Here is a 17,664-nt window from a genome sequence, read left to right as displayed (position 1 = left end):
ATTTAGTTCGATTTCCAAAGATCAAAAAGTTAATATTTTGAAATGGGGACAACAGAAAATCCTGCATCTCTCCAACAGTTAAATGTTCAAAAATTCAAAGTGAGATTATAAACTTGGAAAGTAGCTGCTAACTCCAAAATTTGACATCCTAAGTTGTAAAAGCCCAGAAGCCTTTCATCTCATGTGCTTGCCATCCTCTATATAGATTCTTCACAGACCTGGGAGGAAAATTGAATACAGGCTCTCCCTCATTATTATGAACAAGTAGTCTGTGCTACATACCTCAATAAACCTCTTGAATATGTAAGTTATAAGTGTTATGTTGACCTTTCAGAACCTAGTCAGGATGTAGGCTACTAATCACCTCTAATTGAAAAAGAATTTGCTATTAAAATATTGGGGGATTGTGCAGGAGAGAATGATCAACGAACTCTCCAGCCTCTCTCATTTATCCCATTGAACCCGTTCAGGTCAGATAAGTAGAGGCAGTATCTGCTCTAACTTTGCAGCTTTCTCCTTCTGAGCCTTAGCTGGAGCTTTACTTGAGGTTCTACCCTTTCCACCTAGAAAGAACAGGGTTCTTCCATTCCTATTTTAGGCTTAAAGCACAGAAGCTTAGAGCTCGGCTTTTTCAGTGAGGGTGGGAGGTGCTTTACGATCTCATACCACAGACTAGGAACCAAAGAACCCTTTAATTGCCTTCCCCCTCAGCTTAATGAGAGCACTTTTTCGGTTCCCAGGGTCCTGGCTGCACGCACCTTTTCTCTTCTGGAGTCTTAGTCTCTAGGAAGCAAGGACTTTTGGGAAAGACTAACTGGCTAAGTAGACCTGAGGGCATCGATGCTTGCTTTTGAACCTTTTCCCTTTGCGTGTCAAGAGCAGCTTCTTGGTCCTAAGATCCTGTCTGACTTGGAATTAGAAAGTCCTCTTTGGTTTCCTTCGATTCCTAATGGCCAAACTGTGCCCTTTCAGGGATTCTTTTCAACAAATCACACATTTCCTCATGTCCCTCTTAAGATTCTGTCTTCCATACAAATAAAGGAGACTGGGGTTAAGAAACCTGTGTGAGACATTCCATTCCATCTCAATCCTTTGTTCCAAATGCTATCCTTGGAGCCTACCCAGCTGCCTTTTGTATATACTAATATATATTTCTGTATATACTAGGTATGCAGAGCCCAGCTTTGGGAACTGGATGAAGATGAGCCCTGGTCCTTATCCTCCTGGAACTTACCATCTAGCAGAGCAAGACATCAACAGAGATGATGATAATACTCATTAATACTTAAATATTTCGGAGGTGCAAAAACCAGCTCTGTGAGGTCACATACAGGAGAACAATTGAAGGAAAAGGCCAATCAACCACATTTTACCCCACACCTAAATGCATATAAAAGGGAAAAGTGGGATTTGCACCCCACCAAGAAAACTCAAGGAGATGAAGTCAAAATGACAAAAAAAAAAAAAAACCCTAAAAATTTCTTATCAGCTACTTCCCATTTTGTGGGAAATCCAGGTGAGGAAGTAAACAGACAAAAAGCAAATATTTGTTGAAAGAAGAATTTGTTAGAATGTGTAGTTTGATTTCTATGGTATGAGACAAAATGCTTCCACAAATGTGATTTCTTTTGATCCTTGCCAAGTACCAAGAGAAGAACTTGATCTAGGGGTCACTCTCCTTGTTTTGGCAAGCTAAGTTAATAGTCTGAGAAATGAAGTGCTTCATCCAAGGTCCCACAGTTAGTTCATGGCACAGCTGGATCAGGTTCATGGCTGCTCTTGCCCATGAGGATTTTGTGCTATTGGTTTTATTTTTGTTTGGAAATCTGTGTCTTATCCTGTAATAGACCAGAGCTCTGTGAGGGTAAAGTCTGTTTATGTTTATGTCCTTCTTCCCATTCCCCATCCCACTCTGAGTCTCCAATCCTTGCCTAATGCACTTCCTGTCTGGCCCAACAACCTTATTATCTTTGAGTGGGTGGACTTTGCCAACAGCACACAATGTTCTCGGGCAGGGGCAATGGCATTTACCTGAATAAATTAAAAAACATGAAGAACTGTGCTAACAGAATAATGCTGTATAATTTTTAAAGACACTCTTGAATGTCCCTTAAATAACCAGAGCCTTAGGTTCATTTCAAATATTAATTTTTATATAACAGGGATGATTGAGGGAAGTCCCTGAGGTACCTCCTATGGTGCCTTGAATTTAAGGGTGGGCACCTTACTAAAGGAAATGAAAGACTAGTGGGTCCTGGATGACTCTAGCATGTTTCTGTGATTGGCTACCCAGCTGAGCAAAGCCATTGACTTTCAGGACTTTAAAGTGTGATGCTGGGTGAGTTTCCAATCTCCTGGTCCTGATCTCTTTGTGGATCTCAGCCAATACCAGTTCTTTCTTAGACTTCTAGGGAAGGGGTTTTCTTTACCTTTCTCCCCTCAAATGGCAACCCCACAAACATGATCACAAGAACATGCACTTGCCTAGGAAAGCATGAGATTTTCTGTTTTGTCTCTTTCCCTGAACTTAGGTCACCTGATGGTGATCCTGAGAAATAGATGTTTCTAACCCTTTAAGTTGCCTTATACAACAAGAGGTTGGAACTATTTACCTGGTGGGAGGTGGTTTCCTCAGCAACTTCTCAGAGAAGATGAGGACCACCACCTCCAGGAAGATGCCATAGCTGAAAGAACTAAGAAAATCTATATCTTGTCATGGTTGATCTGGACACCTGGACTTGGGAGCTGATTGGTCAGTGTAGCTCTGAGCTGAATGTAACATATCTTTGGAATAGTCCTAGAAAGTTGGATCATAGGTGCTGAGTTATTATTATGCATTGAGAAGGGGTTTGGTTTGGTTTAGTTTAAGCATTTCTTCTATAATAGAGGGGGAAAAATAACTGTCCCATATCTGCTATCTTCTTTGTTCACAGATTACCTTTTCTAAATGGGGTTCTGTTAACCAACTCTTGGGAGACTCTAATCATGAATTATAGCCAGATTTTATCTAAGAATTTCCCCCAGAGCTCTAGTGTGGGGAAAATGAATCAGCAAGATCAAGGAAAACCTGACTCCACTCTCTTTGGGATTGGGCTCCCTCAGGACTAAATGTAACTGATGTGAATCCAGGGCAGGATCCCCTTTGCGGGAAAAATGGGGATTGACATTTTAAAATCCATTTATACATTAATTCCACATATCTCTGGATGAAGCAGGGAGTGAAAAGAAACCCAAATCTGAATGTTCCCACCTAGGTTCACATCTTGGCTCTGTTACTTTCTACCTATGTGCCCTTGGCAAAGTCCCTTTCCTTTACTAGGCTTACATTACTTCTTCTGTAAAATGAAGGGGTTAGAAGTAAGAATGCATATATAAAAGTAGAGGACATTGGAGACCATCCAATCCAACTCTATAATTCTACAAATTAGAAAACATCAGAGACATTCAATGACTTGCCCATAGTCACATAGCTAGGGGTAGAATTTGAACCCAGGTCTTCCTGACTCTCCAGTTACCCCACTGTGATTCCTCTCTGGCCCAAGACCTTTGTTCTGGAGCATGGCTCTCTTACCTAGATTCACCAGAGTTAAAGGAAAGCCCTATATTGGAAAGGACAGTGCAATTGGGGTTAGAGCACCTGGGTAGAACAGTGCCCTTGGTACCCAGTACCTGTATGACACTGAACGAATGTCTCATAGGATGGCATCCTGGCTACAATACTGGACCTGAAGCCAGGTCAGGCTCAAGGTTAGATTTGCCACATTGAATAATCAGTCAATCAGTCATCAATTACTAAGCACTTGTTTGGTGCCAGGTCTTCTCTGTGCTGGGCACTGGAGAGAAATCAACAGAGATGCAGCAGTCCATTCTGCTCCTCAAGGAGCCTTTGTTTGGGGTGGGGAGGGGCACCCATATGTGGTGTAAATATAAGGTACATACAGGCTGAATATAAAGCAATTGAAGAGAAGTCACTAGAAGTTGGGGGATCAAGAAGGATCATTTGAAGATGACATTTGAGTTGGGAGCTTAGGTGGGCCCTAGGGATTCCCAAGGGCAAAGGTGAAGGGATTGTGGGTTCCAGGTGTGCAGGTGGGGTAGCCTGTACAAAGGAGGTACAATTGATGGAACATCAAGAGGGGCTTTTTGGCTGGACCATCAACTGTCCAAGGCAGGGGTGGGGGTGGGGGTGGGGGTCATGAACAATGATCCTGGAAAGGTGGATGAACCAGGTTGGGAGGACTTTAAATAACAAACAGAGGGGTCTGTAATTTAATCCTAGAGTCAATACAGAATCACTGGGTTTACTGAGAAAGGGTTTGGCATCATCAAACCTGTGCTTTAGGAAAATCATTTTGAATGGAGTGGGGAGAGGCTTGGGGCAGGGAGGCCAATCAGCAGGCTATGGAAAAAGTCCAGGCATGAGGCGATGAGGGCCTCCACCAGGGGGGTGCCTGTGGGGAGAAGAGGACAGAGAGATGTTGGGGAGGTAGAGAAAAGATTTTAACACAGATTGTATATGGGGGATGGGGTGAGGTGAGAGTGAGAAGTTAAAGAAGACTATGAGATTGTAAACACACATGATTGGAAGGATGACGGTGCCCTCTACAGTGATAGGGACATTAGGAGGAGGACAGGGTTTGAGGTGAAAGAAAAATTCTGTTCAGGAAATCTTGAGTTTGAGATACCCATGGGGCCCAAAGACTAAGAGGGAAGAGAGTATTCAGGAAGAGGGTGGTTACTACTGATAAACGCTACAGAGGTCAAGAAGGATGGGGTCATTTCTGTGACCCTGAACAGAGTCTTTCCCCCATCTGTGGGCCTCAGTTTCCTCTTCTATAAACAGTCATCTATGAGTGCTTTTGAACTCTAGGCCCCATAAGCTCATCCCATAATATTTCAGCCAGTTAAGAGAAGGGGAGAGACAGAGATAAGGAATGAGACTGGAGAAAAGAAGATCTTGTAGATTATAAAATCACATGGGAAACCCAGACCCCTATCACACCCACAACAATAGGACACACACTCAAAGCACCTCTCATCCTCCTTATTCCATTTGAGAAGATTTTCTGGGTCATCAGACAAGTTCAAAGGGAAACTGATACAACCTACCTCATTGGAATCTGTTCCAAGATAGAGTAGCCCTTCCAGGCACCTCATCACTGGCCCTGAAATGACCAGAGCACGGGACTTGGTGTCAGGAAAACCTGGTTTCAAATTCTGCCTCAGATATTTGCCAGCTGAAATTCTCTGTGCCTCAGTTTCCTCACATGTTGCCTTGATGACCTCCAAAGCCCCCTCCCACTTTAAATCTTTGAGAATTCGAATCACAAATGTAGCCAAAATTCATAAATGTCACAATATCTGCTTGTGATGGAGTGCATCTCCTGGGAAAGGCTTCATCAAGGTTGGAGCTGAAGTTCAGGATGGAGGTCAGTAGAAATTAAACTGAAGGAAAAGTCATGTAGTTCAAAGGTTAGCCTCTTAGTGACACATGGGAGGTGCCCAAGATGGCACCTACTAGAGACACCTGGCTCTTATGTGCTCTCCAGTGTTCATCCCCCTGGGTCAGAGCTCATTACAGCCCCATGGCTGAGGGTTCTCTGAGCCAGGACAGTTGACACCAGACCAATTTTGTGGCTGGAATAGCTTGTCTAGGATATATCACAGACCCATCCACACCAGGGAGAATGCATTCACCGTGTCCCCCTTGGAAGACACGCTGTTCCTGCTACCCTGGGCCACTTATCACCCCCTGAGCTCATGTCACGGTTTTGTCTCCAGTTCTACTTTCCATAATTCATATTTTTCCTCCAAGTCTAGAACACTTCCCCTTCCCCCACCCTATTTCCATCTCTACTATTTAAAATCCTGGGGGCAGCTAGATAGTGCAATGGATAAAGCACCGGCCCTGGATTCAGGAGTACTTGAGTTCAAATCTGGCCTCAGACACTTGATACTTACTAGCTGTGTGACCCTGGGCAAGTCACTTAACCCCCATTGCCCCGCAAAAAAAAAAAAAACCCTACCCTTCCTTAAAGGCCCAGAAAATATTACCTCACCCAGAGCCCCAGAAATTATCCCTCCCTTCTGGGCATTCTCAGACGATGACTTGATCTTGCTATGAACTTATCACTTTTTCCTTTTTTGGACTTGTGGTATTCTTTCCTCTGGCAACTTGAGGATAGAGGTTGTGTCCCATTTACCTTTGTATGAGCCTGAGGTTTAAATTTGGACTACACTAGGTGACCTTGGGCAAATGGTATTCACGAATCCAGCTGTCCACCCTGTGACATCTTGCAGTCCATGAGGATTCTTTCTCCTCACTTGGAATAGAACCTCAAGAAAAGATGAGTTTAAAAAAAAAGTCCCCCCAACCCTGGGGAAGTTAATCCAGACAGTTTGGGACCTACTGCCCTGGGAAGAATTAACTTGATCAATAAGTGAGTGGTGCAGACTTCACTCCAGTAGGCCCCTCTAGCTAGCTGGCTTTACTAGATCATGACTGACACTCCATCCAAGCGTCCACTCCAGCTATCTTTGTATATTGCCATTGACTACCCCAGGTCCACCCACACTTCCACCTCTAAGTGCACTCAGTAATTCACTCACCACTCCACTTATGGATGCAAAGGGGAGTACCTTTTAACTGCCACATTGAGGGAGGGGGATGTCTAAGAACTCAGGAACCAGGAAAGGCCTAGTGTAGAGGAGGTCTGTGAATTCTGAGCCTTGTAGAGACCTAATGAGGATGAGGAAAGGCAGAAAAGCATACAATGACAGTATGGAAGAAGAAAGTGAGATGCCATGTTTAGGGAAACACGTTTAGGTAGGCCAGTTTGGCTGAAACTTAAGGTGCCTGAAGAACAAAAGGGTACAATAAACCTGGAAAGGTAGACTGTAGCCCTTTGTGAAATGCTCTCTGTGCCTCATCTGTAGAATGGGAGTGATAACATTGCCTTCCTCAGAGGGTGTTTTGTTTTTGTTTTTGTTTGGTTTTGTTTTAATGAGGAAAGCAGTTTTTAAAGGACAACAGGATAAGGGAAGGAGAGCCACGGATGTGTTGACCTACCTTCTGATCTTACTTATAGCAAATACTCAATGACTGCTTGTGGAATGGAGTTACAATTTTGGGAATGTCTTAAGGAGCTACATGAGAATCAAAGTTCCTTGATAGTTGAGATGATTTCTTTTTTGTCTTTTTATCCCTTACTGCCTAAGAGATGTGAAGTAGGTAATTGAGATCTGCTTACTGAATGTGAGAGGTCATCCTTTTCCTGTGAATTTGTTTTTGTTTTTGTTTGTTTGTTTGTTTTTTTAGTGAGGCAATTGGGGTTAAGTGACTTGCCCAGGGTCACACAGCTAGTAAGTGTTAAGTGTCTGAGGCCGGATTTGAACCCAGGTACTCCTGACTCCGGGCCGGTGCTCTATCCACTGTGCCATCTAGTGCCCCTTTCCTGTGAATTTGACTAGAATAGGGATCATAGTGACCCAATTCTTTCCTACCTGTGTTACCAAGGGGTGGTTACTTCTCTGTCATTGATTTCCTTCTCCCTAGAACATGAGGGGCTAGACAGCATTATCATTCAGGCCCCTTCCTATGTCATCCTCTAAAGTTCCTTCCCTCCTTGTCTTCATTATTTCAGTTTCCTTATCTCTAAAATGTCACCTCTAACACACAGAGGGTTCACATTTTTGACAGAGCCAAAAGCCAATCTAGACCCAAGGAAATTTGAGGAACATGACTTGCCAGGGTGTCCAGTTCTGGTCTGGCTGCCAGCAGTGGTGACAGTCAATGTGAATTCAACATGGCCAGTTGAGTTGTTTGCCCCTTCCCTTTTTCTCCAAATGATAGTGATGATGGTGCTTTTGTTGTTGGTGATGATGATAGTCCCAATTCACAGTCCTACTGAACTTTAATATTTACAAAGCAATTAGCCCGTAAGGAAAGGGGTCAGGTTTCATCATCTCCATTTTTCAGATGGGGAAAATGAAGCTCAGGGAGGTCCACAGTATCATGATTACTAGGTGGCAGGGCTGGGATTCAAATTGAGATCTCTTGACTCCTGATCAGGATATTTTTGGCTGCTTTACAGCCCAAGCACCATTCTTGCCAGCCAGATGATCAGACTGTGTCTTCAACTTTCTCCCCAGCAACATGGGCATATGTGTTGTCCCTCACCTCCCCTGGCAGACATTTTATGAGTCTGACCTTTTGTGCTGACCTCTTGAGCACTTCTGCCCTCTGAGGTGCACCTCGTTTAGTCTCTCCCTTGATTTATATCTTATACTCAACAGCTTCACTCAGACTAGCTCTGTGATTTGTGATCTGGTCACACTTCCATTGCCTTATCTACTGCAAAAGCTTGGCTTATTCTCTTGAATCTATTTTTTTTTTCTTCCATGCCTTTTGTTTGGTTTCCACTAGAGTAATTTATTTGTCTTTAATTTTCAGTTTGGCTTGATAGTGATAATTTAATATCAAAACATTCTAATGGTGAAATGGGGGCCTGAGTTCAAATATATTAAGAAGCTTCTCAATGAAGCTTCCCCCTAAAACCCAAATTCAGGATTTGGGGGTTTTGTTGATAAAGGTATTGGGAAGGCAATAGTTTACCAATTATTGAGCGAGTCCAGGTGATGTGGATGCCTAGTCAGGATAATGTTAGTCCCATAGATGATGTTTGAAGGGAAACAAACAAACAAATGTCAAGGCATTCCTTGATTATTTTCTTTCCATTTATAGAACTTAGGGCAACTTATTTTATACTTCCCTCATATTTCTTTTTTTTTTTTAGGGCAATAAGGATTGTGACTTACCCAGGGTCACACAGCTAGTAAGTATCAAGTATCTGAGGCCAGATTTGAACTCAGGTCCTCCTGATTCCACTGTGCCACCTAGCTGCCTCCTTCCTTTATCTTTTGAAAAGCTACCTAGTGTGGAGCTTTGCTTAAAATAATAAGCAGTATCTACCTAAAACTACCAGCAAGCATTATATGTAATGGAGATAAGTTAGAGGCCTTCCCAATAAGATCAGGGGTGAAACAGGGGTGTTCATTATCACCTCTGTTATTTAATATTGTACTAGAAATGTTAGCTTTAGCAATCAGAGAAGAAAAAGGAATGAAAGGAATTAGAATAATAAAGGGGGTAACAAAATTATCACTCTTCACAGATGATATGATGGTATACTTAAAGAATCCTAGAGAATCAACTAAAGAATTACTTGAAACAATTAACAACTTTAGCAAAGTAGCAGTATATAAAAGAAATCCACATAAATCATCAGCATTTCTATACATGACCAACAAAGTGCAGCAACAAGAGATAGAAAGAGAAATTCCATTTAAAGTAATGGTAGACAATATAAAATACTTGAGAGTCTACTTGCCAAGACAAACTCAGGAACTCTATGAACACAATTACAAAACACTTTTCAGACAAATTAAATAAGATCTAAATAATTGGAAAAATATCAATTGCTCATGGATAGGCTGAGCTAATATAATTAAAAATTACAATTCTACCTAAAATAATTTACCTATTCAATGCCATACCAATCAGACTACCTAAAATTATTTTATAGAGCTAGAAAAAATAATAACATTCATCTGGAAAAACAAAAAGTCAATAATATCAAGGGAACTAATAAAAAAGTTTGCACAGAAAGGTGGGCTAGCTGTACCAAATCTGAAGCTTTACTATAAAGTGGCAGTCATCAAAACTATTTGGTACAGGCTAAGAAATTGAGTGGAGGACCAATGGAATAGGTTATGCACGGGAAACACAGTAGTAAATGACTTTAGTAATGTACTCTTTGATAAACCCAAAGATTCCAGCTTCTGGGATAGGAACTCAGTATTTGACAAAAACTGCTGGGAAAACTGGAAGATAGTATGGCAGAAACTAGGCATAGACCAACATCTTACACCTTATACTAAAATAAGATCAAAATGGGTATATGATTAATCATAAAAGGTGATACCATAGGTAAATTAGAAGAGGAAGGAATAGTTTACCTCTCAGATCTTTGGAAAGGAGAACAGTTTATGACCAAACAAGAGATAGAGAATATTATGAAATGCAAAGTGGATGATTTTGATTGCATTAAATTTAAAAGTTTTTGTACAAGCAGAAGCAATGTATCCAAAATTAGAAGGGAGACAGAAAACTGGGAAATAATTTTTATAGTCAGTACTTCTGATAAAGGGCTCATTTCTAAAATATATTGGGAACTAAATCAAATTTATAACAATCCAAGTCATTCCCCAATTGAGAAATGGTCAAAGGATATGAACAGGCAGTTTTCTGATGAAGAAATCAAAATTACATATTGCTATATGAAAAATGCTCTAGATCACTATTGATTAGAGAAATGGAAATTAAAAGAACTCTGAGGTACCACCTGACACCTATCAGATTGGCTAAAATGACAAAAAAGGAAAATAATAAATGTTGGAGAAGCTGAGAAAAAATTGGAACACTAATACATTGTTGGTGGAGCTGTGAACTGATCCAACCATTCTGGAGAGCAGTTTGGAACTAAGCCCAAAGGGCTATAAAGCTGTTCATACCCTTTGACCCAGAAATACCACTATTAGGTCTTTTTCCCAAAGAGATCATAAAAAAGGGAAAAGGACCCACACGTACAAAAATATTTATAGCTGCTTTTTTGCGGTGTCAAGGAATTGGAAATTGAGGGGTTACCCATCAATTGGGGAATGGCTGAACAAGTTGTGGCATATGAATGTAATGGAATTCTATTGTGCTGTAAGAAACAATGAGCAGGAGGAGTTCAGAGAAACCTGGAAGGACTTGCATAAACTGATGCCCAGTGAGATGAGCAGAACCAGGAGAATATTGCACACAGTATCGACAACATTGTGTGTTGATCAACTGTGAAAGACTTGACTCTTCTCAGTAATACAATGGTCCAAGATAGTTCCAAAGGACTCATGATAGAAAATGCTCTCCAAATCCAGAAAAAAAGAACTGTGGAATCTGGATGCAGGTCAAACCATACTATTTTTATTGTTTTTTGTTGTTGTTTTTCTTTTTTGAGATTTTTCCTTTTTGCTCTGATTCTTCTATCATAACATGACTAATGCACAAATACGTTTAATGTGATTGTACATATATAACCTATATCAGATTACTTGCTGTCTTGGGGAGGGGGAGGGAGGAGAGGGAGGGAGAAAAATTTGAAACTAGAAATTTTGTAAAAAAAAAATGTTGAAAGCTATCTCTAAATATAACTGGAAAATAATAAAATATTTATATGAAAAAAAGAATGTACAGAAAAAATATGAAGAGAACAAATACAAATAAATAGAGGGATATTAAATAAAAGAATAGTTTTTATAAAAAAAGGTACACAGTTTTCAAGATATGATATAAATTTGTATCTACTCAAAAACCATAGCTGATGAGCCCCAACCAATGTATTAATTTTTATTAGTCAGACAAAGGATGCAATTAATTCAAAGCAAAGGCATTTAATGAAGTAATATAATAAATGTCATAATAGAATATTCTGCCCAAGAGTGGCACACACTGTCCTACAAATAATATATATATATATATATATATATATATATATATATATATATATGTGTGTGTGTGTGTATGTGTGTGTATGTGTGTGTATGTGTCTGTATGTATATGTATGTGTATATATATTATATATATGTATATGTGTATGTGTGTGTGTAAATACTCTCCCATGAGTGGAGAGAGTAGGTATGACTAGTAATTCAAGGTAGAGGGAACATATGTAGCTAGCACATACACATAGAGGGACAAAAGTGGGGATTGCCTGTGGTTAGCACACATGCATATGGACATGCACACATATAAACACACATGGTATCTGTCACCTCTGACACTGCTGGGCCATCAGTGTCTTCTAGTTGTCATCACATGATATCTGATGTCATCACATCTTTATTATGATGTAGAATGACATCTCAACTGCTCCCTGATGGGTGTGGTACTGTGCTTCAGCTGCTCCATGTTCTTTCTCCCTTTCTCCTAGATTCTGTTTTGCTGCAGCTCATAGTCTTCAGTGTTTCCTCTTCCCATAAGAGAAGGAATTGTCTCTGTGCCATAGTATAGAAGCTAAGCATCAACTCTTATTAGTGAGAAGGAAGGCCCTCTTGCACCCAGTCATTGAACTATAGAAAAGAGACTATCTATGTGAGAAAGGTCTATCCATTCCCAGAGTCTTAGCACTAGCCTTAATCTTTCTCTGAACACAAACCAACTGGCCAGTTTAGGTCCCTCAAACATTTTAGCCATTCAACACCCAAAGTCAAGCTTCTGTTTAACATAGGGTTAGAAAGTTCCCTTTCACTCTAGTCCATTTTAATTTATTAACTTAAATTCTTCCTCAAATAATTAGGCATAGGAGGAAGGGATGCATTTCAGAAACTAAGAAGTAGGGTTGTGTGGTTCTGAAGCATCCCATCTTCCCTCAATACCCTACCCCTTCCCATATCCTCTAAGTCCACCAAAAAGCGAATAGGCAGGATAAAGAATCAAATATCTAGAAGGTATCACTGTAAGGTTTTCCTTTTTTCTAAATGTCTGCCTTTAACTTGCAAATGTGTCTGGGGAAAAAATATCAGACTTTAAGCAATTTTTCAGTTCCTACTTCTTCCTTTCCTTTTTCTTTGCCTTTCTTTATTGCCTTTTTTCTTTTTTTCTTTTTTCCTTCCTGCCTTCCTTCCTCCCTCTCTCCTTCCCTTCTTCCTCCATCCCGCCTTTTTCCTTTTTCATTTCTTTTCTTCCATCTTTCCTTTTTTCCCTCCTTCTTTCCTTCCTTTTTTCCCTCCCTCCCTCCCTCCCTCCCTCCCTTCCTTCCTTCCTTCCTTCCTTCCTTCCTTCCTTCCTTCCTTCCTTCCTTCCTTCCTTCCTTCCTTCCTTCCTCCTCCCTCTTCATTTCTCTCTTTGACTTTGATTCTCTCCCTCTTTCTTCTCTTATTCTTCCCATATACTCAACATCTCAAATTAGAATCTCTCTTTCTTAACTACCTCTGATCTTGGCAAAAGGAAACATCACAAGAGGAATGATCAACATAATTTTGGTCTCTATATGTTTTTGTGTGAAGTATTTGGGCAATCTAAGAAATCATTTTTGTTCTTTATAAATGGTCTGGTTAATTGTCTTAGTACATTGCTTTTGCTAGTGCAGAACTTGCTTCCAGAGCCAGCAATACCAACATTGCAGAAAAGACCAGCTGAGGTGCCTAGTTTCTTGCTCAAGCCTTTGTTCTGTTCCAAAAGGAACCTGTATTGTTTCTGGTCATGTTACTTGTGCCTGTATGAATCATCAGACTTGCATTTGCTATTTGCTCATTATTGGGAGGGTCTATTTCATGTCATAGACCCATGTGGTGGGAATACAGTAAACCCCTCCATCTGCTGTTATTATTAAAACAACATAAAGGACTTCTATGTCCTTCTGCAGGGATTCATCCTTCCTCTCTCTAAAACACTCAAATCCCCTTGTTTCCTTGTCCTCAGAAGATTAATGGGTAATTATGTAACAAAACGACCAGAAGTGAAAACATCTGTAATGAAAGAAATTTCAAGATCTCTTGTGTTTTACCTGAACATTTCAGAAAACAGGTGCCAGTGCTTGCCTTTAAAATCATATATCCCCCCAAATAACAATTAAAAAACAATAAAATCATATACAGATGTGTTAATGTCCATGCAAAGCTTTGAAATAGAACCAACAGCTTGTGGTCAAATTTCCTTCCAAATTAACTGTTTTCAAGCTTTTCCTTTTTGTACCATTAAAAAAACCCAACCTGTTAAACTGAGATGATTTTAGAGTATGATACTATTTTAATGACCTGAGATTTTTATTGTTGTTTTCAAAGTGTGTTGATACAACAGTGCATCTACCTTTCCATGTCAGGATAATAGGACAGCAGCAATTACCAGCAGACAGAAAAGCAGCTCAGGGTACTGGGGAAGTGGGGGGCTGGAGGTTCCAGGAGCATATGTATAAGCTGAATCAGAAGGCCAATGGTTAGAGATGGCAAGGCAGAGGCAAGAGAGATAAGACACTGGGAATCGGTAATTAACCAGGCCAAGACCAGGCCTTGCAACACATAGCAGGGGTAAGGGAGGAGGGGCCTGGGGGTGGAGAGGCAGAGGCAGGGCCTACTGCCAAGCATCAGGGGAGGCGGAGCTGAGCAGAGTGGGACCCTGGTCTGGCCCATGTGACTGACGGGCTCAGCATAGGAGCAGGAGCAGGCATCTTGGACTCAAAGCCGTGGGCATCAGGCATATCCCTGGATCAGAGAAGCAGCTGCTACTTGTCAGGCCCCCGTCTCCTGATATTGGGAAAAAATATACCTTGTAGAATGTGTCCTGTATCCTCCAAGCCCCAAACTAAAGCTAAAAAGTCCATTCTTGTGGCATCAAGTATTGCCAACACCACCCCCTCCTCTCCAGGGGACATCGTTTGGGGCATCGAGCAAGCCTGGTGTGTAGGAGTGTGTGTATGGGGAGAGGCCAAGCTTGGAATTCCTTTAGCCAATGATGGAGCTCTCTTGCTGGGCCCTCCCTCTCTCTGACTGGAAATAGTAAGTGGTCCTGAAGTGGATGCTCATTCATGAGGTGGGGGGTGGCCCCTTCCACTTCTAAAGTATGACCCCAAGGGGCAGCTAGGTGGTGCAGTGGATAGAGCACTGGCCCTGGATTCAGGAGGACCTGAGTTCAAATCCAGCCCTCAGACACTTGTCACTAGCTGTTGTGACTCTGGGCAAGTCACCTTACCCCTCATTGCCCCCCCCCCAAATTAAATTAAACTAAAATTAAAAAAATAATAAAGTGTAACCCCAGAGCCACAATGTTCATGTTCCACAGGGAGCTAGATGGCTCAGTTGATAGAGGACTGGACCAGGAGTCGGGAAGACTTGAGTCCAAACATGACCGCCAACAACTTCCTAGCTATGGGACCCTGGGCAGATCATTTCACCTCTCTCTGGCTCAGTTTCCTCATCTGTAAGATGGGGATGATGATAGGCCCTCCCTCCCCAGGTTGTTGTGATTATCAAATGAGATAATAATTGGAAAGCACTTAGCGTGTAACGTGCCATATAAATGTTTGCTACCATTATTGCTGTGCTTAATGATGATTGTATTGTTCATTATCGTTATGGTGACGACTGGACGTCAGTCATTGCCACAGGAAATCCTAGGGCAGAAGGTCTCAGTCAGTCAACAAACCTTTAATGAATACCTACTGTGTGCAAGGCCCTATGACCAACCCACAATGAGCAATTCTCCCAGCTCTAGTGACCAAAGGGCAGACTTTAAGAGTGTCTTCTGGGCCTAAATGATATCCCTGTCCTGTGGACCAGGATTCCTGACCTGGGGAAGGGGGGAAAAGCTTTCTTTTTCCCACTTCGGTCTGGGAAAATGTTACTTTCTCTACTGGGATTCACCTAGAACATGGGAGCAGAAGTGTGGGAGGACTGAGCCTCCAGAGGCCCATTTGGGGAACTCACACTCCCCTCAATAACCAGGAAAGAGCCAATCTTGTTTCCTCATCCTTCTTTAAGGCTCTTCAAGGGAACATCTCTAGGAACTGGATTTTTTTTTTTCACGAGGCAATCAGGGTAAGGACTTGCCCAAGGGTCACATAGCTAGTAAGTGTCAAGTGTTTGAGGCCAGCAAAATTTAAAAGAAAGTTCAAACCAGAAAATTTCACTGAAGCTGCGGTCAAGCTACCTCATGAATTGTATTTCTTCCAGTCACCCCATGTTAGTTTAGAGATCACTGGCTGATAGGATAGACTTGGGTGGAGCTACACTGAGGTTCAATGCCAGAGTTCAAAGGAGAATTTACCTAAAGTTACCATCCCAGCTCAGCCAATGCCAGAGATGATTGCAGTGAACAAACCCAAGCCAGAGATGGACCCTGCCAGATACTTACAGTAGTATCTTCGATCCCCCTTTTCACCTTTTTGCCCTTTCTGTCCAGGAAAACCTTGAAAATAAATTCATATTTGCTTTAGAGGAATGGGGATGGTGAGGTGGAGTGGGGGTGGTTTTTTTTTACAGGTGGGAAGGTGTTTACAGCACCACCAGAAGGGCAGGGTGTGAGGTTCAACTGAGGAGCCAGATAAAGTGGATTTCTGGGTATATGAGAGGGATAAAGTAAGGCAAGCCCTTAGAAACTTTTAAGTGCCCTAAAACACAGCTAGCATAAGGGGGTACTAATCATACCCTACCTGATCTGTGCCAAAATCATCACTCCAGTTACTTCTCTCCTTCCCTTCTCCTCCCCCTCATTCCTTCCCCCTGCACCAACTCCCACATTATGTTCTATGTGTTTCTAAGGGATGGCTACACATCATGATACCTTGTCTTCCAACTGATCCCTGGGCTTCCTGGATTTCCTCTGCTCCCTTGGGGGCCCATTAGTCCCCTGTCACCTTTTAGACCTGGAAAGACTGAGCAATCCCAAGAAAGAAAAAAGAAAGTGACCAAGGTCAGTAATTTGTTCTGCAGGGGTAGGAGGGCACACATTTCTAAATGATAGGCCATTATCTTGGCTAACACATCACACAGATATGTGTTGACTGGTACATAACATGAGTTCAAATGGAAAGAAACTGAGCATGTAATCCCTGGTCCTCAACCGTCTTTCCAGACTCAGTGGACCATACTCCTGGGTGCACAGTGTTCCATTGAATAAAGTAAGTCTTGTTCTGCTTGGACTCAGATGGTTCTGAAAGAGAGATTTCTGTCCAAGATAAGGAAAAATTTCTAACGCTTAAGGGATGTCCAGGAATGAAAGGGGCTTCATTAGGGACCTGTGGAATGCAAAGGTAATAGTAAGATTTCTCTGGATGACATTTTTCAGTTGGCAACATAGCTACAACCTCCTACCCCCAGATCCCTGATGAGATTTCTAGACATTTTAGCCCCATTTATTGGATTTTTAAGCTGAATGCTAGGAAGGTCAGGCAGGTGCCAAACTCATGCTTTTCATTTAATTTTTTTTAATGAAACCTGGGCTGGTCAATACATTGATTAAGGAGAGCCTTAAAAAAGCAAATAATGGACAGAGAAAATCCCAGGAGATTAAACATATAATTTTAGTTACATAAAGTTAAAAAATGTTGCACAAACAAAATCAATGCAGTTAAAATTAAAAGAGAAAGTTAACTGGGGAAAAAATCTTTCAGCATTTTTTAATAAAGGTCTCATATTACAAGACATATAAGGAATTAGTACAAATATGTAAGAAGAGCCATCTTCAATAGTATAAAAACTGTAAAAGGATATGAAGAGATATTTCTCAAAATAGAAGGCAAGCTCTCACCACAATATGAAACAATTTTCCAATCACTAATAATTAGAGAAATGCAAATTAAAATCATTCTACAGTTCCAACTAATGGCCTTTTCCCACCCCACTTGTGTTCCTCTGGACTTTATCAAGCCCTGTACCAACATACTGCCTCTTCTCCCCTCCCCTCCACTTCCTCTTTGCAGCTTCCTTTTATATGCTCTCTTCTTTCATTAGCTTATGAATTCCTTCAGGGCAAGGATTGGTTGTTTTGGGTCCCCCCCCCCACACCTTTTTGTATCCGTAGTGTCTGACAGTGTAAGTGATTAATAAATCTTAGCTACTACTATTACT

General features: G+C 41.4%; 1 protein-coding gene across 1 annotated transcript in view; it reads right to left on the bottom strand.

Moving 5' to 3' along the window:
* MSR1 (macrophage scavenger receptor 1) overlaps nt 1-17,664 on the bottom strand; it is an 88,285-nt gene that overhangs the window by 20,750 nt on the left and 49,871 nt on the right. Inside the window, 3 exon segments of the mRNA XM_043969639.1 lie at nt 15,950-16,003; nt 16,379-16,391; nt 16,393-16,467. Of these exon segments, the coding sequence (XP_043825574.1) occupies nt 15,950-16,003; nt 16,379-16,391; nt 16,393-16,467 (142 nt within the window).

This window comes from Dromiciops gliroides, chromosome 6, assembly GCF_019393635.1.
Source record: "Dromiciops gliroides isolate mDroGli1 chromosome 6, mDroGli1.pri, whole genome shotgun sequence".
In the NCBI taxonomy this organism is placed as follows: Eukaryota; Metazoa; Chordata; class Mammalia; order Microbiotheria; family Microbiotheriidae; genus Dromiciops; species Dromiciops gliroides.
This window is presented reverse-complemented; position numbering and strand designations above follow the sequence as displayed.